The 23404-nt window shown below is 38.9% G+C and overlaps 1 protein-coding gene across 3 annotated transcripts in view; it reads left to right on the plus strand.

Moving 5' to 3' along the window:
• The window catches only part of LOC126354454 (DNA mismatch repair protein Msh3-like), a 307127-nt gene that overhangs the window by 37381 nt on the left and 246342 nt on the right, over positions 1-23404 (plus strand). For all 3 annotated transcript variants that reach the window (XM_050004148.1, XM_050004149.1, XM_050004150.1), the window contains exon 3: positions 7377-7521. In XM_050004148.1, coding sequence (XP_049860105.1) covers positions 7377-7521 — 145 coding nt within the window. The remainder of the gene's footprint in view (positions 1-7376; positions 7522-23404) is intronic.

A 23404-nucleotide genomic window follows, 5' to 3' on the forward strand; every position in this document is an offset into this window, starting at 1 on the left:
TTGAACCTTATCATACAGGCTGAAGCAAAGAATTTCCTTGAGATCGAACTTGTAGTTGGCCCTAGGTGTTGGCAGGAAAGAGCGTCCACATTTGCATCCTGAGATGTACTTCTAAAAAGGATTTCATAGGTATATCTTGGGATGAACAATGACCAGCCCTGGGTCTGATGAGCAGTACAATCTGGGACATGAGCTGTTATGTGAACAGTGAGATCAACGGCTTGTGGTCCATCACTAGGTGGAACTTAGTGCCATGAAGAGAGACATGAAATTTCTTCAAAGCAAATATAGCTTCTTTTTCAATATGGGAGTATTTCATTTGTGCAGAGGTGCAGGATTTGAAACATAAGTGAAGGGGTGCTCTAAACCGTCACCCTCCCAATGAGCAAAGACAGTCCCTATACCTTGATCTGATACATCCATTGGGATCACTATTTGCTTTCACTGTTGGAAAGTCACTAGATGAGGGTCTGAGAGGAGGCACTGTGTATGCTCTCTGAACACCTTTGCACACATGGCTTACCATGTGAAAACCTCTCCTTTCAAACACAAGTGATGAATGGATAAGTCATCTGAGATGCTGCTGGAATGAATTTTCTGTGATATGTAATTTTTTCCAGAAAGACCTGGAGCTGCTTTTTAGCTGGCCGAGACATGGATACAATTGCTTCAATGTGTTTCCGAATTGTTTTATACCTTTGTGAGAAAGGATGTAGCTTAAATAATCCACTGAAGGCTGAAAAAAAAATTGCATTTGCTGAGATTTCTCTTAAGTCCTGCCTCCTGCAGATTGAAAAATTGTGACTTCAGGTTTACTAAATGCTGCTCGGTGGAACTTCCCATGATGACAATGTCATCCAAATAGTTAATGAAACCAGGAAAATTGCCAGGGCACTGGAGACCCTAAAAGCCAAATGCTTATAATTTATTTAAACCATACAATGTGTTAATCATCAATATCTTCTGTGGACATTTGGCTAATGGGAGCTGTAAGATGCCTCAGTGAGGTCAATTTTGGAGAAGAAGTGTCCACCTGCCAGCTTCATGTACAGTTCTTCAGGCTTTGGAATGGGGAACATATCCACATCACCATGACCTTGACATCTCCACAAAGTCTGAGTTTGCTGGACTGTTTTCTGATGGTAACTGGGGTCGTAGCCCACTGACTTGATGATATAGGTTCTATCACATCCAACTCCTGCAACCTGTCTAGTTCGTCCTTAACATGACCACTGAGTGTGAGTGGATCCAGCCAGGATGAAAAAAATCAAGGTTGTGCCAAAGGTTCAACAAAATATGAGCTTAGAAATTCTTTGCTTTTGCCAAACCAGAAGTAAAATGTTGGGGAATGCAGGGCAGGCAGTACAGAGGACATCCAGTTGTTGATAAGAAATATTCTTGGAGACCAGAATGTCTGTCTTATTGGTGGGAAATCCAGAAGGCATAAATGTATCCAAACCAAAGAGCTCCTCAGTATCAGCACCGTTGACACTATGTCTGTGGTTACATTTTTGTAAATGGTTTTCATAGTAAACTCCCCTTTCAGTGGAATGCATTGTCTGTTATAATTAATCAACTGTCAAAGTGCTGGAGTTAGTGCAGACACCCCTAGTTGTAAATAGGTTTTAAAGTTGATTAGACCTGCAGCAGCACCTGTATCAACTTGAAAGTTGACTAACCAGCCAGCCACACACAGTGAAATGAGGGGTTTATCAGGCGACCTCCCTACATGCATGGTGTGGAACACATAATATTAACATTCATTTGATCTCAGTGATCAGAAAATGGGAATGGCTGCCTGACAAAAAGATGTGAGATGTCTCTGTTGTGTGCATTCAGTGCAGTCTGCTCACAGGAATGTACAGTTGTCTCTAGCATGCTTCTGAAAACAGTCCGGGCAGGATGGGTAAGGCTGCCACACCCTGATGTGGCATGGGACCCACTGTTTACATATGGCGGGATGCAAGTGCTGTTGTTTGTGTACTGCCCCATCAGCACCACTACTGCTGATTTGTAACATGCCTGGTTCACTTTTTACTGCAGCAATGTTCACCCAGGATTCTAAGTGGCAGCTTGCTGCTTGTATGACTTCATATGACTGTGATAAATGCAACACCTTGTCTAAAGAATGGTCATCAGTCTGTGAAGCTTTTAACTGAAACTCCTCGTTGGATGCTGTGTGGATGATCGCGTCACTGGGTATGCCTTCTGCATGAGATTTTTTGGCAGTAGTCGTAAAAATCTTTCATCGGTGACTTAACCCCTAGAGTTTAGCCATCGAAGCTCAGTATGACTGACTCAGCTGCTTGAGACATTGGTGAAACTGGAGGTGAGCAGAAATCACATGATAATGTTTTTGGTTGTGAACTATTGATAAATAACAAATTTTGTTCAAAGTCAGTTTACTGGGCTCCATCGGAGGAAGCAGTTTGCAAAACAACCAATAAGTTTGTGGTGAATCCATACTAAGGAAAGGGATTTAGCAGTATCATCACCTTTTACCTCAAATGCTGTAAAGTGCTATCACAACCATTTTTTATACGAGTCCCAATCTTCCAACGTTTCCTCGTACAGCAGAAATAGTGGAGGATTGACCGTTGGCTGCTGCAGTACTCTGGCCAGGAGGTTCTCCATACACTTTTGGCTTTCTACTTATTGAACCATCAGCTGTTGCATAACAGGGACAATATATGGTTCACCCATAGTGCCTGGAGAGAAAGAAGTGCCAGTGACCATTTAACACACAACATAGTCTGCTGTTCATTGAACCATCCTAAAATGTCAGCCAAGTGCCTAGGTTTAAGTGATGGAAAACACTCAAGCTAAGTCTGCAGTTGCCAGTTTATGGCACACAACATAAATGAACCCTGATTTTTCAATTAGTTTATTTGATACACCCAGTTGAACGGAATGGATAGTGTCCTGAAAGGAGGGTATAAGATGAACATCAACAAAAGCAAAACGAGGATAATGGAATGCAGTCAAATTAAGTCGATTGATCCTGAGGGAATTAGATTAGGAAATGAGACAGTTAAAGTAGTAAAGGAGTTTTGCTATTTGGGGAGCAAAATAACTGATGATGGTTGAAGTAGAGAGGATATAAAATTTAGACTGGCAATGGCAAGGAAAGCGTTTCTGAAGAAGAGAAATTTGTTAACATCGAATATAGATTTATGTATCAGGAAGTCGTTTCTGAAAGTATTTGTATGGAGTGTAGTCATGTATGGAAGTGAAACATGGGCGATAAATAGTTTGGACAAGAAGAGAATAGAAGCTTTTGAAGTGTGGTGCTACAGAAGAATGCTGAAGATTATATGGGTAGATGACATAACTAATGAGGAAGTATTGAATAGGATTGGGGAGAAGAGAAGTTTGTGGCACAACTTGACTAGAAGAAGGGATCGGTTGGTAGGACATGTTCTGAGGCATCAAGGGATCACAAATTTAGCATTGGAGGGCAGCTTGGAGGGTAAAAATCGTAGAGGGAGACCAAGAGATGAAAACACTAAGCAGATTCAGAAGGATGTAGGTTGTGGTAGGTACTGGGAGATGAAGAAGCATGCACAGGATAGAGTAGCATGGAGAGCTGCATCAAACCAGTCTCAGGACTGAAGACCACAACAACAACAACGATGGCACACCGTACAATAACATGAAACTATCCAGAAGTGATACGTAGGCAGTAGCATAACAATGTCCAAATCTTGATGGCTGACGATATTTAAGAAATGACAGCAGGGCATAGACTGAGAATGGGAGACTTGTGTTATCCTATATGTAGACCAGCAGAAATGTCAATGGGCTTGGTGGCACCAGTTTTGAGTCAGTATGTGTAGCTAGCTTTGTAGACTCATTCTGGAGGCCATCGGTGGAGCCTCTGCTGTCGGTCCCCACATCCACAGCTAGTAAGCCTTAGCTCAGAACATGGTGTAACTTTTGTGTGGTGCTGGTGTGACAAGTTGCTCATGCAACTGGTGCAGAGTACCAATTTGGAATGAGGCAGATCATGAAAAGTAATGATAACTCTAGGTTTACCACAATTGCTATTGAGGTTTTTCAGTGGTAAACTTCACTGATGCTCTGGGGCCACATGTTGGTGACTACCATCTGGCTGTGCATGAAGGTGCCTAGACAAGATGTTGCCCAGAGATGCACATAATTTGCCTTGTCAGATGCCACAGTGTGCACCCCCTTCTTTCTTAACACTTTGGAGACTGAACCCGAACATAGCTCAGACCACATCACTGTGTTCAAAAGATCACACCTGAGTATAGCGCGGGGCGCAATTTCCTCAACTGCTGTTGTGATGGCTGACTCGTCAAATTTTGCAGTTTGCTGTAATTCTGCTACTAATATGTCATGTTTGTTGAGTGAACAAGGAATTATGGAACTCAAGAGGAAGAAATTGTTTAGTAACTAACCTCACACTTTTTTTGGAAGGATAGTTATACTTTCTGTAATCATTATTTTAAAATTTATAGTCTATCAAAGAACTAAAGTTAATATGTAAATTAAAACTTGAATCTTGGTACTTTTTTAGTATGTATTACTGTTGAAGACATATTGATTACACATGTGTCGATATCACTTTAAATAATGGCAATAACTGGCCAATCTTCTTGAGCTAATAGGCCTCTAAGTGGCCAATCCTTAGACTGATAGCTGGTTTGGTGGATATGTATGGTTGCATTTTTGCTATTTTTGAGGTTGCAATGTAAAGTGGATGCATGCAGTTTTGAAACAGGATATGTACATTTGTTAGGTGCTTTTGTGGCTTTGTGCCCATTGCAGCGATATCATCCGGGTAGTTTACTCATGATGATAGTGAGCAAATGACCTGCTCTAGATAGCACTGAAACAATGCCAGTTCGCTAATCATCCTGAAAGGTAAACCATTTGTGGAGGTAAACTCCAAACAGGTTGTTTGTTGTGATTAATTTCTGTAATTAATCATCCAAAGGAATTTGTAAGTTGGTATCTGGAAGAGAGATTTTTGAGAAATACTCACAGTTGGTGAGTTCAAGATGAGTTCTTTGGATCATGGAAGAGATGAAAGATGATTACTGATGGAACATTAGTTGTGGCCCCATTGAGGGTTCTTGTTGTGTTTCTTGATGACTACAAATTTTACTGCTCATTTACTAAATTATTATGATTCTGAGATTTATTCCTCTTTTAGTTTATCAGGCACAGTTTTCACCTTTGGATGAGTGGTCTGGCCTTTGGACAAAAATAATGAGGAAAAGTTTATAGATTCAGTGTGATGAGTACTGTATAATTGGTTACATGTCCAAATCCTAATATGAACAGGAAGTAAAATTAATTTTGCAATGTGTCCAAAGATTGGAAAAGAATTCATTTCAAAACATGACAGAACTAATATATAATGGGGAACTCAAATCCTTTGACAGTTTCTAAACCATGTACTGAGATGCTGGGATATCAACTTATAAGTGACATCTATGATGACCATTCCTCTTAATTGAATATGTTGATTGCAACAACCTACTAACCTGAAAGATAATTGTTAAATGGTGCTGTCCCTAAATACTGATAGAGGGAGAGGATTTGTTGGTGTGTCAGATGGCTTGGTGTTGGTTGAAATGCTGACTTGTGATAACAACACTGTGTGTGAGACGCTTCGTCATCATTGCTAAGTTTGCACTTCAGCCATGTTAGTGGTGTTCTGAATATGACGGATGGCAGCTTACATTATCTCAAAAGCTTGTACTATGGCCGATGCTTCTTGCAAGGTAAGATCTGTAGGGGTTCCTGACAGATAAGATTATTTGGAGCAAAATTTATCAACAGCTTTGAATGGGCAAAACAGTGTAAGACTTGAGTCAGTGGTGTCCAATACCCAGTCCGTGGGCCACATGCAGCCGAGGCAAGTATCAGTATGGCCCAAGAATTAACACCTGTTACACAATCAGTAAAAAAAAGATAATAATAATAATAATCCATAAATTTCTGTTTATGTAAAGTTATGGTAAATTGAATATTTTCAATCTGGAACTCCCACCGCATGATGCTTTCCTCTCATTGGTCTAACCCATTCTTAACATTGGAGTCTGTGCTATACTTGAACCCCCCAAGAGTCTTGTTCTTGTAACCACCCAACTTGTCAGACGTGCTTGTTTGTTATCTTATGCCTACATCAGTTGCAACTTTGAAACTAAACATATATTTAAAATAATAAATGATATCTCATATATAAAATGTCAAATTAATTCCATCTTGCTTTTTTAGAATAAATAAACATACATTTATTAGTTATACATAACCTAAATGTGTTAAATGTGTATCTCTTACTGCTTTTTTTTAGCTCAGCAGTTATTATTAGTATTAAGTGAATTATATGTGGCCCAGAAATTCTCATCTTCTTCCAATGTGGCCCAGGTAAGCTAAAAGATCACATATCCTCAACTTGAGGCATTTTGGGTTGTCACATGTGAATGTGTATTTCTGACAGATGCCACAAATAACTTCCGTCCACATTATGAATGACTGCTCAGATAACTTTGTGTGCTGATGAAACTGCAGAGTTGCAAATAACACATGATTCTTCTGACTGTAGTAAGATTCTAGTAAACAGTCAGTTCCTTGAAAGACTCATCTCTGTCTCATCCAGTTGTGACAGTTTATGCAAAGGAAAATAAATAAATAAATAAATAAATAAATGAATGAAAAAAATGAAATAATGAAGGCTCATCCCAGATAAAGACGAATGTTGATGAATGTTGTCATTCATTTTCTTGAAAGTGTGAAGTGCTGATGCAAATAGTGAAAATACACATTTCGGTTCTCATTTTGTTACATTGCAAGACTTTTCGTCCTCAGCATGAGTGAGGGAAGATTAAAAATAAATCCATACCTTGTGACACCTGACTGATGTATGCAAAAGCTGACAGATTTGTTAGATTTCAGATAAAAGTGAATCTTTTCCTGGCAGAAGAAAGAGGGATAAAATTAAAGGAATGAACTTTCTCACTTTCTTGTTAATTCAATCAAGACCTTGGCCCCAAAGGTGACTCCCCTACCTACTCCTTCTACAGGGATTTTTTCACTCTTTTTGTCACTCTCCTGTAAGATGATGAAATCCCAATTTTCAAATGCTAGTGACTGTTAATTTTAATGTGTATTTGTCAGAATGATCCTGTCTGGTAGTCATCCACCTTTGTTATGTCTAATTGGTGGCAGTTTATATTTGAATTGTTCTTATCTATAATGACCTTTGATAGCTTTCAATATTTATGTAACTTGCATGATAACATATCTGTCAAAATGATCCACAGACATTGCAATATTGTTGTTTATTCGTTTGTAGTTTCACAAATCTTTTGTATTCTAGATCTGTGAGTTTACTTTCTTTACAGATCAGAGATTCAGGCACAGAAATCGAAGAAAAATGGGCTTACAGCCCTGGAGAAACAAGTGCTTGGTCTGAAGCAACAACATCCTGGAATGATTCTCATGATACAAAATGGATACAAGTACCACTTTTATGAAGAAGATGCTGAGGTAAAATGGGAATATTTCAGTATTATATGCAGCTTTAGATTCTCTCACAAAACAGATTTTCAGAAGCACGTTTGATGCTTACTCAGAAAGTTGGTTATATCCTACCTTTTGGTGGTAAGTTGGAATCACTTATTTTTCTGATATAGGAACAAATGCTTAAAAAGTTCTGTATTGTCATAGAGAAAAGGTAACAAATACTTCAATCAATGATGAAAATAAAACTTGCTATAGAATTCCCTCAGTTTACTGATTGTCACCATATAACAGTTTTGTTGACGACTTAATTGTTGCTGCAGGCACCTACCACTCAACCTGAACTCTTTCTCTCCAGAACAGAAATAGTAAATTGCTTTCCTGGTTTTTATTGTGGTTGTCTTCTTGTATGGTTTGTTGTTTAGGTTTTTTGTAACACAGTTGTCACTGTCTTTGATAATGAATGCACAAAGTTCATTGTTCATTTCTACTTTTCATTTGATGTATGTTACTTTCTGATTACTTTAGTCTTGTTAAAGTATTAGTTTTTAAGTCTAATTTAAACTCACTGTGTTAAGTTCCTCTATGCACTGCTGAAGTTACATTGTACTATTGGTAAACATTGATGTTGGAGGATGTCTTTGTGCAACTCATCTTTCTGTTCTGAGATTCTCGCTGTCTTGATGAAGTCTAATGGAAGCTGAAGAATTAATGTTTATATTTCTTCAGTATCATTATTTTTTTTCTTTTGAACTTCAGTACAGGTTTGGCTGAAACTGAGTCAAAAGTTTTCTCAGAATCTGTTAATGTCACATTGCTCAATGACCTGGTGCAAGTCTGCCATTTGGATGCCACTTTTGGTGACTTCTGTGTCCTTCAGCCGATGATACCCAGTGTTCACAAATGGCCGCCCTTCCAATGACTAAGGGTTCAATGTTGCTTAACTTAAGTGATCAAGTAAGAACAGTGTATCCAATATGGCATAGCCTTTATCATAATCTATTAATCTTAGACAAAGTGATAACTCAAACTAATTTCTTCTTTTTGTAATTTCATTCACAACTTGCAAATGACCCATTGTACTGTATCTAGGTGCTTATAAAACCAGTTTATTTATTTACTCGATAAAGTCCAATTTTTTTACCTTTCAGTTAATGATAATTTTGAGAATATCGCAAATCTTTTGCAGAGAAGGTTTGATTTCTTGTCTGTCTGTTTTATTTTGAAGTACAGCTGTTACAGTATAGGTCCAAATTAGCAGATTGTGTGTCAGTAGATATTAACAGGCATTTTCTAAGTATTACTTTTGCTATAAAGCTGTATCTAGTAGTTGGATGTGTGCTGCATCATCAGTCCGCCGGCAGGCTACACTTTGAGTATTCCTCCAATGGCATCTGTACAGGCCAGCCATCAGAGGCCATCTGCACTGGGCCACATGACTTGTGCACATGGCATGGCATCCGCCATGCCATCTACCAGAGCCCTTCTCTCTATAAGCACAGTGCAGTAGGCACTCACTGTAACATTGTGCTCATACTTATTGTCAGCAACTCCTTGTAAGAGTTCTTGGATCATTTCTATGTTTGTCTGTGCATTCTCAACTATTGTTTGCTTGTATGTGGAAGAAGAATAAACTTGGTTCATTGTGGCCCTGCTGTCATTTGTATTTTATGGTATGATAAAACTGGTGATGAGTGTAGTGTTCACTCACATTTGCTGATTCTATTTGGTTGTTCCTCTAAATTTCTTCTGTCCACGAAGACAGTGCCCCAATCTCTCCTTGAGCAGCAGCAGGCTCTTGCAGTTGCTATCACAAACTTGTTGGCCACATTAATATGCAGGCTTCCATTGATGTAACCACTGCCCTTTCCTCCTTACGATGATTCGGTTGAAGACTAGGAGGCTTATGAGGGGTAGCTTTGGAACACTTCTTTGCGTTTGGTGTCACTGATGCAAACACCTGTAAGGCTTTGTTCCTTTCTTGAATTTTTGCTTGGATCTACCAGTTGTTGTGCCAGTTAGCACCATTTCAGGAACCAATGATGCTTTGGTACTGATCCCCCATGGTACACAAAACGGGTCAGATCGTTGTTTCAGATGCTATGCAAAAAGCATGCCAAATTTAAAAGAAAGCAAAGTTTTACAGAAGTTCAAAATATGGCACGTACTTCAATGCGATATGCTTTTAATAATTTCCACAATGAAATTCTGTCTCAAAATCTGGCAGAAAACCCAAAGAGAGTGTGGGCATACATAAAGCACACCAGTGGTAAGACACAGTCAGTACCATCACTGCACAATAACAACGGTGAAGTCACTCACGACAGTGCCACTAAAGCAGAGTTATTAAACATGGTTTTCCGAAACTCCTTCATCAAAGATGAAGTAAATATTCCTGAATTCCAATCAAGGACAACTGCCAAGATGGGAAACATAGAAGTAGATACCCTCGGAGTAACGAAGCAGCTTAAATCACTTAATAAAGGCAAGGCCTCCGGTCCAGATTGTATACCAGTCAGGTTCCCCTCAGAGTATGCTGATAAAATAGCTCCATATTTAGCAATTATATACAACCACTTTCTCACAGTAAGATCCGTACCTAAAGACTGGAAAATTGCTCAAGTCACACCAATACCCAAAAAGGGAAGTAGGAGTAATCCGCTGAATTACAGGCCTATATCACTAACGTCGATTTGCAGTACGGTTTTGGAACATGTACTGCATTTGAACATTATGAAGTACCTCCAAGAAAATAATTTATTGACACACAGTCAGCACGGTTTCAGAAAATATCGTTCTTGTGAAACACAACTAGCTCTTTATACTCTTGAAGTAATAAGTGCTGTTGATGGGGGATGTCAAATTGATTCCATATTTTTAGATTTCCGAAAGGCTTTTGACACCGTTCCTCACAAGCATCTTCTAACCAAACTGTGTACCTATGGAGTATCGAATCAATTGTGCGACTGGATTTGTGATTTCCTGTCAGAAAGGTCACAGATTGTAGTAACAGATGGAAAGTCATTGAGTAAAACAGAAGTAATATCCGGTGTTCCCCAAGGAAGTGTTATAGGCCATCTATTGTTCCTGATCTATACTAATGACATACAAGACAATCTGAGTAGCCATCTTAGATTGTTTGCAGATGATGCTGTCATTTACCGTATTGTAAAGTCATCAGATGATCAAAACGACTTGCAAAATGATGTAGATAAGATATCTGTATGGTGCGAAAAGTGGTAGTTGACCCTGAATAAGGAAAAGTGTGTAATTATTCACATGACTACTAAAAGAAATCAGCTAAATTTTGATCATGCGATAAGTCACACAAATCTGAAGGCTGTAAATTCAACTAAATACTTAGGGATTACAATTACAAGTAACCTAAATTGAAACAATCACATAGATAATATTGTGGGTAGAGCAAACCAAAGACTGCAATTCATTGGCAGAACACTTAGAGGGGGCAACAGGTTTACTATGGAGACCGCTTACACCATGCTTGTCTGCCTTATTCTGGAGTATTGCTGTGTGGTGTGGGATCTGCATCAGGTGGGACTGACGGATGGCATCGAAAAAGTACAAAGAAGGAAATAGGGGAGGTGGTGTCACAGACATGATACATGAATTGGAGGGGCAATCGTTAAAGCAAAGGCATTTTTCGTTGCGACGGGATCTTCTCATGAAATTTCAATCACCAGTTTTCTCCTCCGGTTGCGAAAACATCCTGTTGTCTCCCACCTACATAGGGAGAAATGATCATCATGATAAAATAAGAGAAATCAGGGCTTGCACAGAAAAATTTAAGTGCTTGTTTTTCCCGTGTGCTGTTCGGGAGTGGAACGGTAGAGAGACAGCTTGAAGGTGGTTCATTGAAACCTCTGCCAGGCACTTCAATTGTGAACAGCAGAGTAATCACGTAGATGTAGATGTAGATGTTGATGGAATGTGTAAGTTATTGTCAAATTATCACCATAAATGCATGCATGTCATTGAGTACATGTAGAGTTCTATCATTGTTATAAAAACCCCACCAGTCCTACTGGCTTGGGTGGCCAAACTCTATGGCCTCAGTCACAAATGTCAGTTTGTTACTGAAGCACATCATGATTCCTATGCTGATTTTATTGTCTGTGACTCCATCATTTTGTTGCTCCCAGCCCCATCTTGTGGATGTGGATGTAGACATTAACTGTGGCCTCCAGTGCCCACAAATTGTAACAAACTGTTTATCAAATTGAGAGTGATGGACAACGTGCTTGGACTACAAGGGGGCACGGATGCAGCTATGACTTTACTGAACTCATAACTCATAAACTTATGTGGATCTGGGATCTCTGGCATTGCCTCTGCCTATTTTATATTTGGCGAGCTACAACAAGCATATTCCAATTTTGGAGCAATTACGGCTCCCGCTATGTATAAATCTGTTCTTCGTTCCTTGACTTTTTTCATGGTGGATGATGCTGGCATTGGTAATTTGTACCAAGTGATTAGCGCAAGTTTTGATGTTCTCGTAAAGATAAGTCATTTTCTATTATAAAAACATTGTATTGATTTTGTGGTAAATAGGTGTATTAGTGTGCCTTTTAAGCATACCATTAAAGGTTTCATTTTTCTTTACATAATATAGCAGAAAACGCGAAAAGATCGTACAGTCATATTTTCTGTTTACATTTTTCCGCAGCAAATCTATATAATTTTGTTTAGTTGTTCTTTGCTCTCTCCAGCAATTTAACTGTAGCATACCTCTTCATTATTTAACTCACATTTCTGGAAAGTAGCATAAACTTTAAGTTGTTGTTTCAGAAACTTTGCACTGTTGTTTTTGTTTACACACAGTTGCGTATAGTCCAAATTTGTGGAACCATACTTTCATGTTTATCTGTAATTTAACTGACTTATTATTAATAAACTATTACGTTTATCATGGGTGAAAAGTGCTTGACTTGCCATATAATTGTTAGGTTGGGGCTTTGGTGTGACGGGTGCTGTAGTTTTTTCCATGTGGGTGACTGTAGCGGTGTGGGAATAGGGGAAGTAAATGAGACTCATCAGTGGTTTTGTAGGATATGTAGTAGAGATGGAAGATACTAGAACAGGAGGGGAAATTTGCTGCCCTTCAGGCTGAGTTAGACAAGGCCAGAGGAGATTTTGGCAGATTAAGGAGGGAGAAGGGTAAAGAGAAGTGGAAAGTGGCAACAGGCAACAGGAGGAACAGGCCTAGAGCTTTGTCTGACAGCTTCGTGGTGAATGTGGAAAATAAACCTGTTGCTTCAGTTAGAATCTGGTGAACCTCAAGCAGTTGCAGGTGTAGGCAGGGCACAACAAACTTTCAGCAGCAAATTGAAAAGTAAGAATGTAGGGAAATCAGTCAAGAGAAAGAAAGTATTGTTAGATAGATCCCATGGAAGAGGTGTTGGCCAACTTTTGCTGGATGAACTAGGATTAGAATACCAGGTCACCAATTTTTTTTTTAAACCTAGTGCTGGTCTGGAGCAGGTGACCGAGGATTTAGGATCACTTTACAGAGATTTCACTAAGGAAGACACCATGGTTATAGTGGGTGGGGCAGGTAATAGTATTGACAGAGATCCTGGGTACAGTATAAAGTGTGACCTGGCAAAGATTGCATCAGCATTGAAGCATACTAGTGTTGAGTTTATATCTGTTCTTGGGTGCCATGAGCAACCTCATTTGAACTCTTCTGTCAAGAGAGTTAATTTGGAGTTGGAGCGGCTGCTTATGTCGGGTGCAGGGTCACACATTGGTGTGGTTCCTGTTAATTCTCTCAATAGGTGGGATTATACTAAGCATGGACTTCACGTCAACAGGAAAGGGAAGGGTAAACTGGCTGGGAAAATAGCAGGAAAGTTAAAGGGGGGGGGGGGGGGGGGGAGGCACTGTCATGAGTGATAAAATACCAGTGGTTATAGGGTTCAGAAAAGACCTTTTTTTAGGGTAGGGAGGACAGAAAGAAACCAAATTTTAAGAGAGGTTAGGACTGAGATAGACCTTCAGTTTGAGAAAGAAACCAGAAAACATAATTCTAACTTATTACATCGGCATAAACAGCTATAGGTTAAGAATTTTCAACAGTCAGCAGTCAATTTTAACTCAGTCAATGTGAAATGTTAGCTATCTTTATTGCATCAAAATATTCGAGGACTGAGAAATAAAATTAATGAATTAATTATCTGTATAGATGAATTAGTCTCCTCAAACCCAGCTGACATAATCTGCCTCCCTGAACATCATGTGACCACTGGTATAGAACTTGTAAGTGTTACAGGGTTTAGGTTAGTGTCTCACTTTTATAGAGCAGAAATAGAGAAAGGAGGAGTTGCCACATTCATCGGGAACTGTCATAAATTTAAAAACATAGACATTCATTAATTTTGCCTAGAACAGCATATGGAAGCATGTGCAACAGAAGTAGAATTTCACAGAAAATCCTTCATAATATTAAGTGTATGTCAAGCACCTGCAGGTAACTTCAATCTGTTCATAAACCACCTTGAAGTTGTACTGGCCCATTAGCAACCAAAAACAAAGAAATAGTGGTTGCTGATGATTTCAGTGTAGATTTCTTGAAAGACTCTCCCAATAAGAACTTATTTGAGTTAGTAACACTGTCATTCAATTTAATTCCCGCTGTAAAGTGCCCCACTAGGGTAGCCAATTGCTACAAACAGCCATTGATAATATCTTTATAGAGAAGTCCAATGAACAAAATTATGTTACAAAACCAATAGTCAATGGCCTCTCAGACCATGACATGCAGTTCCTTCTGTTAAATGTTAATACTGAACAGGATATAAAATCTGAGCTCAAGAGGGTAATCAATAAGCCAAAAATTGATTATTTTAGTACACTCATCAGAGACATTCACTGGACTGATGTTTACAGCACTCATGGCATGGATGAAAAATATAACACTTTTGCCAATAAAGTGCTTACATTATTTGAACACTGTTTTCCCCCAAAATTAACCAAGGTTAGAGCAAAGTCTACAAAGAAGCCATGGATTACTCAAGGAATAGAGGTATCTTGTAAAACAAAAAGAAAACTAACTGTCAATCCGAAACAGTTCTGATGTTGATGCTATAGCACATTACTGCAAAATATTAAAAACTGTAATACAGACATCAAAGCAAAAATATTACAAGGAAAAGATAGTCATATTGGATAACAAAATAAAGAAAATATGGGATATAGTGAAGGAGGAGATCGTTAGAACCAGACATGAAGAGGGACAAATAGCATTAAGAGTAAATGATTCATTGGTTACAGATGTGTCTAGTGTTGCAGAACTTTTTAACAAACATTTTGTAACTGTTACTGAAAAGATGGGGTTGTCAGGTTCTGTAGATGCTGCTATGGAATACCTCAGACCAGACATTTCAAGTAACTTCCATAATATGAATTTGACCCTAACTACCCCAGCAGAAATAATGTTCACCATAAAATCTTTAAAACCAAAAACATCTAATGGGTATGATGAAATGTTGGAATACCTCAGTTAAGTTAATACCTGAGTTAAGTAACATATTAAGCTTTCTGTGTAACCACATGGGAAAAATATATTAAAAACAAAGATTCCAAGACTTACCAAGCGGGAAAGCGCCGGCAGACAGGCACATGAACAAAACAGATGTGCAGATGGATATGTGTGTGTGTGTGTGTGTGTGCGAGTGTACACCTGTCCTTTTTTTCCCCTAAGGGAAGTCTTTCCGCTCCCGGGATTGGAATGACTCCTTACCCTCTCCCTTAAAACCCACATCCTTTCATTTTTCCCTCTCCTTCCTTCCTTCTTGACGAAGCAACTGCCAGTTGCGAAAGCTCGTAATTCTGTGTGTGTGTGTTTGTGTGTTTTGTTCATGTGCCTGTCTGCCGGCGCTTTCCCGCTTGGTAAGTCTTGGAATCTTTGTTTTTAATATATTTTTCCCATGTGGAAGTTTCTTTCTGTTTTATTTTCTGTGTAACCATTTGTTTATGAGTGGAATATTTCCTGAATGGTTGAAATATGCTGAAGTTATGCCACTGTTTAAGAAGGGAGATAAAGAAATAGCATAAAATTTCTGTCCAAGTTCACTTTTGCCAGAACTCTCAAAAATTTTAGAAAAAGTAATGTACAATCAGCTTTATAACCATCTTATCTCAAATAACATACTGTCGAAGTCACAGTTCAGGTTTCTAAAGGGTTCTGATATTGAGAAAGCTAACTACACTTACAGTGAAAATGTGCTTAATTCATTAGACTAAAGATTGCAGGCAACTGGTATATTTTGTGATCTGTCAAAGGCATTTGACTGAGTAAATAATATCCTTTTAAGTAAATTAGAATATTATTGGGTAATAGGAAATTCTGCAAAATGGTTCGAATCTTATATCTCTGGTAGGAAACAAAGGGTGTTATTAGGAAAGAGACATGTATTAAGCTATCAGGCATCATCCAACTGGGAACTAATTACATGTGAGGTCCCGCAAGGTTCCATTTTGGGCCCCTTACTTTTTCTTGTGTATATAAACGACCTTTCTTCGGTACATTACCAGATGTCGAGTTTGTTTTGTTTGCCAGTGATACAAACATTGCAATAAATAGCAAATCAAGTGTAGTCTAGAAAGATCGGCTAGTAAAATATTTGTGGACATTAATCACTGGTTCCTAGCCAATTCTTTGTAACTAAACTTTGAAAAAAAAAACAAAAAAAAAACCACTACATGCAGTTCAGAATTTGTAAGGGGTGTCCCACAAGTATATGCCTAACAAACGATGACAAGCAGATAGAAGAAGTGGACTGTGTTAAATGCTTGGGATTACAGCTTGATAATAAATTCAACTGGGAGGAGCACACCGCAGAACTGCTGAAGCATCTTAACATATCTCTATTTGCAAAGCAAATTGTGTCAGACATAGGGGATATAAAAATGAAAAAGCTCGCATACTTTGCTTACTTTCATTCCATAATGTCATATGGGATTATTTTTTGGGGTAATTCATCCAGCCAAGCTAAAGTTTTTTGAGCACAAAAATGTGCAGTAAGAGTTATATGTGGTATGAACTCAAGAACATCCTGCAGAAGCCTGTTTAGGGAACTAGGGATACCAACTATTGCTTCCCAATACATTTATTCCTTAATGAAATTTTTCATTAAAAATACAATATATCACTTTTTCAAACCAACAGCTTAATTCATGGGATCAATACAAGAAATAAGAATAATCTTCACAAGGATTTAAAGTCACATAATTCTTGTACAAAAAGGTGTGCATTATTCAGGAACACACATTTTCAATAACTTGCCAGCAGCCATAAAAAGCTTAACAACCAATGAAATTTCAGTGAATTGGTGTTTGTAAAATGATTCTTTCATATGACGATCATTCCGCTTGGGACCTGTGGAAGGTACATTAGCTTATTTGTTTCAGTTGTAAATATTTGTCATGTATTATTGTTTTTCTGACATGTTCTACATCCTGGAGGACCTCCTCACTACAGATCAATTGGAATGAAAGTAAATCTAATATAATCTAATCTTCAGTCTGGATGCTTTCAGTGCTTTTGATTTTTTTCTCTTGCTGGTATAGTGCACTTTGTTTCCGACCAGGTCCCTTACCGGCAGTTAGATTCTCTGTACTCTAGGTTGTTGTCTATTTTCTCAGGTGGGTTAGGTTGTCCAACCAATTTTGCAGTCCACATTGCACTGAAATCTATGGTGCTGCCACACTTTTTTTTGTGCATACCATATTCCAGTGGCTTTTTGTGATTAAGAGATATTGGAATTGGACAAGCTGACATTGTTGGGGGTCATAAAATCTATTATATTTAGTAAGTGGTGTTCACCATCATGATTGTTAAAAATTTTCTGGTCCGCTTCATCATTGCAGTGACTTTGAAGTTTCTGTTAACTCTCAATCTATCGTTGACACCTAACCTTTGCTGTGTCTGGACAGGTTATTGGCTAAATTCACTAGGGTCCAGTTTTCTCCAAAAGTGGTTTGTGTGAAGTCTATTTAAACATTTTGTTGGATGAGGAATCTAAACTACTACTTGTGATTACCACACCCTTCAGTTTGTACCAATATCACCACCTTCTGTTTGGTGTGGCTCACACCCTGGTGTGGTGGTTTTTCAGCATTTTTGAAACAATTGACAATGTCTGTTCCATAGTGCATCATCTATCTCTACTCTTGGGATGATGTCAAAGCTCTGCCTTGGCCTCCAAATGTCAAAGAACTCCGAGCATTTTTAGGTAAAATTGCGTACTATCACACATTTATTCCAGGTGTAGCTGCATTGGCCCAGCCCCTCAGTGAGCTACTCCACAAGGACATTCCTTTTCAGTGGACACCAGCCCGCAAGCATGCATTCATGCTTTTGAAATCTAAACTGCCTTCTGCTCCTTGTCTGGCTAATTTCCATCCTGACTATCACCTGGTTTTGGCCATGAACACCTCTCAGTATGGGCTCAGGGTCATTCTCACACATCGATATGAGGATGGTACCAAATATCCAATAGCTTATGCATCAAAAGTGCTCACCTCTGCTCAGCAACACTACTCCCAAGTTGAAAAAGAGGTTTTCACTATTGTCTGTGACTTCAAAATTTTACATGTTTTCTTGTGTTCGTCTAAGTTCCACCTCATCACTGACCACAAGCCCTTGATTTCTTTGTTTCATTCCTCTGCTTCATGGTCCAATAAAGCAGCACGTTGCCCCCAATGTTGGACCTTGTTTCTGTCTTCCTACAACTATGGAGTATATTTCTGGTATATCGTGCAAGATGCCTTTTCACTTAGATGTTGAGGTGTAATATATGGTGAATGGATTTCTATTATGGGTTCCTGGATCACAGCTGCCGTCACCGCCTATCTGGCTGTGCATCAAGTTGTTCACCTCATTTAGCATAGTTGGCCAGTCAGACCTTTGGGAATGTCTTCTGATTCTTGACAAAACTATTTTGCCCTCCAGCACCACCCTTTGGTGTTTGGTGATGGTGTTCTCTTAGCCACGGATGGGCTGTCTTGCTGGGTTGTGATGCCAGCTGCCCTATGGCGTGATATGTTCCAGATCCAAAGTCAGGGACATGGGGCGGGGAGAGTTTCATGTACCAAGCTACTGGCCTGTCAGCATGTGTTTTGGCATGGCATCAATGATGACAATGTGCAGCCTGTTTCAGTTGGCTCTCTGTATGCTACCCAGTAGATGGTGCCAGGGGCGAAACTCTCTCCGTGGCCTACACCGGAGCACCCTTGGGAATGCCTCCATGTTGATTTCACAAGACCTTTCCTAATCTCTTTCTGTTTGTTGGTTGTCAGTGCTTTCTCTAAATGTCCATATGTTATCAACAGTCCTTCAACATCACCTGCAGGTACGATTCAGGACACCTCCAAAATTTTTCCAATTAAGGTATTGTCTTTTATGCTGATGACAAATAATGCTCCACACTTTGCATCTCAGACATCCCATGATTTGTGCACACGTCAAGGCACTTGCCACATTACTGCTCCTCCTTTCCACTTCTAGTCTGTCAGTAAGGCAGAATGTCATGTCTGTATGTTCAAAGATCAAATGAAGAAGTACGCTGTGAAGTCCTCCTTGGATGACATCTGGACACATTTCTCGAGTTTCAACAGGTTTAGGCTGGTGGGGAGTTGGAGTCTGGCTGACATGCTCCATTGTCACCAGCCATATGTCCTCCTGCATCTACTTGTGCCACTCTACGAAAGCCCGTTGGCACGATCCTTGTTGCAGTTCACCCCTGGCTCTGTGGTTCGTGTTATCATGATTTGCTCCTGGCTCCATGTTTTGGGCTTGAGGGTTCGGCTGCAGACCAAAGTGGATTCTAACCATGGTCCACAGCTGTTAAGGCTGGTGCATCTGTATGATGTGCACCAGTGATGGGCTGATGGTGCACAACTATGACCAGCTGTGGGCTACAGATCCGACACTGCTGCCTCCACCTCCTCTCTCAACACCTGTCCTGGTTTTGCAGGGAATCACTGCTGTGGAGGCAGACATGTCCTCCTTGTGGATGTTGCCACCTCCTGCCTCTCCTCAGGAATCCAGCCCCGTGGTGCCTGCTATCTGGTTTTCTTGCAATGCTTTGCTGCGACTGGCAATTCCTTTGCCTGTCAGGTCAGTGCCTTCATGTCATTCAACACCAGTGCTCCCAGTGCCTCCAACTGAGGACTGGTGCCTCCATCACATTTCCATCACATCCAGGAACCGGACATTGAGATGCATCCAGCACCTTAGTCACTGGTTCTCTCTAATGGTACTTCACGGGGGAACAGCTGCCTTACGTGTCCATAGCTACACAGCTTCCATTCCTACTCACTGGTTCCGACCCATAACATTTGGATTCCCGACTCAGCAACAAGCCACCAGTGTCCTACACTTCAAATATCCTGTCAATGGCATCTGTGCAGCTGGCTACCAGATGCCACATGCAATGGACCCCCTGAGTTGTGCACATGCTATAGCATCTGCTGTACTGCCTACTGGAGCCCTCATCTTTGTAAGTGCAGTGCAGCTGGCACTCACTCTCTTATTGTGTTTATGATGATTGTCAGCAGGTACTTGTATGAGTTCCTGGATTGTTTCTATGTTTGTATCTACATTCTCAGCTATTGTTTGCTAGTCTGTGGAGTAAGAATAAATTTTGGTTCATCGTGATTGTGCTGTTGTTTTTGTCTTATGTTAGGAGTCAATCTTGTCTCCAGTTTTGACCTTTTATTTAATTTGTGTCTGAATCGGCTTTACACATCTCATTATTACTTCGGATCTGTCATCATTTTCATTGCTAATTATATGTTTTTTTAATTCAACTCTAGGACTGTACAAACATTTAAAGGGATGTGGCACGCTTTTTCAATTATTGTTGTTGTGCCATCTGTTATCTTGGTGAAGAGATGGGATGTGTGTCAAACAAAGGATATTATTTGTTTTCTTCATAGTCCTATAGTTTCGAGTTGTTTTGGTTTCTTAATTTTCACTGTACTTTCCCAAAATTTCCAAATAGTTTTGTTTAAGGAAGAACAATCTCTGATGTTTCTGTTATTGCTTAAAGTTCTTGTCTTTTCTTTAATATTTTTGATGCACCTGCAACATCTTTCCTGTTTCATAAATGTCTTCATTAAGTAATTACCCCTTTTACCTATGTCCAGATAATCTTAATTTTTTAAGATGCTGACCTTGTTGCTTAATTTCATCTAGTTTATGTTGCTTTTCTTAAATAAATTATTGTATTCTCCATTTGTGATTGCCTCGCTGATGAGTTTGTTTCTTTCTAGTATTGTGTCTGCTTTGATTCTGCATCATAAATAGTTTATGAACACGTGAAATTCAGAAGTGGTTTGTAGCCATGAACCTATTACAGCTTTTTAAATGTTTGATAAAATATTATCAGTTTCATTGTAAGTTCCATTTAGTTGTTAAAAGGTCAATTTTTTGTTTGTTTTCTTGTGGTAGAGTGTAGTATGAACAACCATGTTGTTATTTTTGACAAATTCTACTAGCAATGACACCTATCATTTCTGGTATGATAACTCAGTTTTCCATAGGGGAATGTTCTTTAGTTTTGTCCAGCTTTTGCATTAAAAGCTTCCATTATCATCCTTCACTGGAATTCACTGCCATTTAGCAGCTTCTGTAAATGTTCATAGGTGTCTTTTACCACTTCATTGAAGTGTGAGCATTTTGGTGAATGGACTTGTATTCCACTGCAACAAAAAGTGTGTTCTGACTGTAATTACATTTCATCTTCCTTTTTTTCTGCACTTCGAATAACACTACTGTATCAAATTTAACTTTGTGCATCTCCGCTTCTAACTCCACTAACGTATCTTTGGAACCCAAATTTCAGCATTTTATAGACCTACAATTAATAGTTGTAGAAGCAGTTGGATTCCTGAGGTTTATGTTACTGCCTTGTCACCCAAATTCCACATTTCAAGGTGTATGTGCTGTGTGATCTGAATCCGTTTTTTTGTTCCTTTGGTCCATTACTTTTAATGCTCTTCCACCTCAGCCAGAATAACAACAATCCAGGAACTAACACATGGCAGTTGGTTCTCTGACAGTCCTATCTGTGACACACTATCATGCCCAAACAGTTTGATGAGACACTTGAACAGTGCTAAGAAATATACTCACAGTAGTCTCATCTGCGCCAGTGATATACCAGCAGCTACCTCATATCATTGGTAACCTGAATTAACTGATGTATGGGAATTCAGGTACATCCATCATGGGAACAGCTATTCTTTTTAATGTAGAAACCTGTTTCAGCACTTTTCTGCTGTCATCAGTGGGTACTTTTATTCAGGTTTGTAAAATGCAAACATGTTGTAAGTGATAATTACACAGGCCAATGAAAAAATTTGTTTAAAAACTTTTTTTACATCTAGCCTTAGTTTTTTTTTTTAAAAAAATCACCCATAGTTTTCGAGCAATATGCTTTTTATTATATAGTATGAAAATCCTATGCTATATGGTAAACAGGGAAATAAATGAAATGCTTTGTTACAACATAAGCATGGTTTGTATGTACAGTATGCTATTTAAAATGATATGTATTAATAGAGGTTTCACTTGTCAGCTGGAATTGGTGTGTATTTTCTTTCTCTTTTTTCTTTGAAGCTTCTTGTGTGACTTTTTCTACAATGAGTCACTTGCTGAACTACTTGGTGAAGTGACCAACAGTAGTGTCCCCCATCATGTTGATGTTCCAGTGACCTTGGTAATGTTTTTCCATCACTTTAATGTCCTGGTGAAAATGCTCACCTTGTTCTTCACTAACATCTCCTATATTGTCTGGGAAGTAATCAAGGCGGCTGTTCAAAATGTGAACTTTCAGGCTCATTAAACATCCTAAAGTTTTAAATTTCTTTAACATTGTAGCTATAATAAAAACATATTCTGGGTCTTTTTCATGTCCTAAGAACTTTGTAATGACTTGCTTGAATGATACTCAGGCTTCTTTCTCATTTAAGGTCATTGTGGATTCAAAGTTAACATCAAACATCAATTTTCTAGTGTCAGGTTCAACAAAGACACCTTCTTTTAGCTAAGCTTCTGAAAGGTATGTAAACTTTTGGCAGAGATACTTAAAACATGGTCCATCTTTAGGCAAAGCCTTTACAAACTGATTCATTAGGTCTAACTTTATATGTAGAGCTGGTAGGAGCATGTTTTTTTGATCTGCAAGGTTTATGCTTAGAATGTTCTTCTCACCAGGTTTTAAAGACTTCCTCACATGCCATTCTTCTGTACCAGTGTTGATCCCTAGCCCTACTGCCCCCATTCACACAAGAAACATGGAAAATTGGTAAAGACACCTTTCTGACCAAGGAGCATGCGTGTCACTTTTTGATTGCCTCATATCATCCAACCATGAGCAGAACAGCCTATTTTATTTAGCACTATTTCTAAGTTTTCATAGCTTTCTTTCATATGTACAAAATGTTCAACAGATATAGATGCATACATTTTATCATTGTGTAATAAATCCACCTTTAAACTAGTTTTGGATAAATTAATAAACAGCCTCCAGTCTTCCTTTTTGTATTCAATACCAAACTCGTTCATCTGACTGGGAATGTCTGAGCAGTACACTAAATCACCTTCTTGTTGAAAAAACTTGTAAAATTGCTGCTCTCTGTTTCTGTACATGTATATGCTGGTTCCAACTGCCAATAAGTTCTTTTCTTTTAATCTAAAGCCAAGCAATTCAGCTTTTTCTTTTGTTAAGCCCAGATCCCTAACCAATTGTTAAGCTTGGTCTGAGTAAACAAGTTTGGCTCTAGAATTTCTGTATTACAATGGAATTAGTCATCATCTGGTTCATCTAAATCACATTGTACATCAGAAAATATTTCTGTTGGAATAGAATTTAAATCATCT

The sequence above is a fragment of the Schistocerca gregaria genome, chromosome 3 (genome assembly GCF_023897955.1).
Source record: "Schistocerca gregaria isolate iqSchGreg1 chromosome 3, iqSchGreg1.2, whole genome shotgun sequence".
Lineage (NCBI taxonomy): Eukaryota > Metazoa > Arthropoda > Insecta > Orthoptera > Acrididae > Schistocerca > Schistocerca gregaria.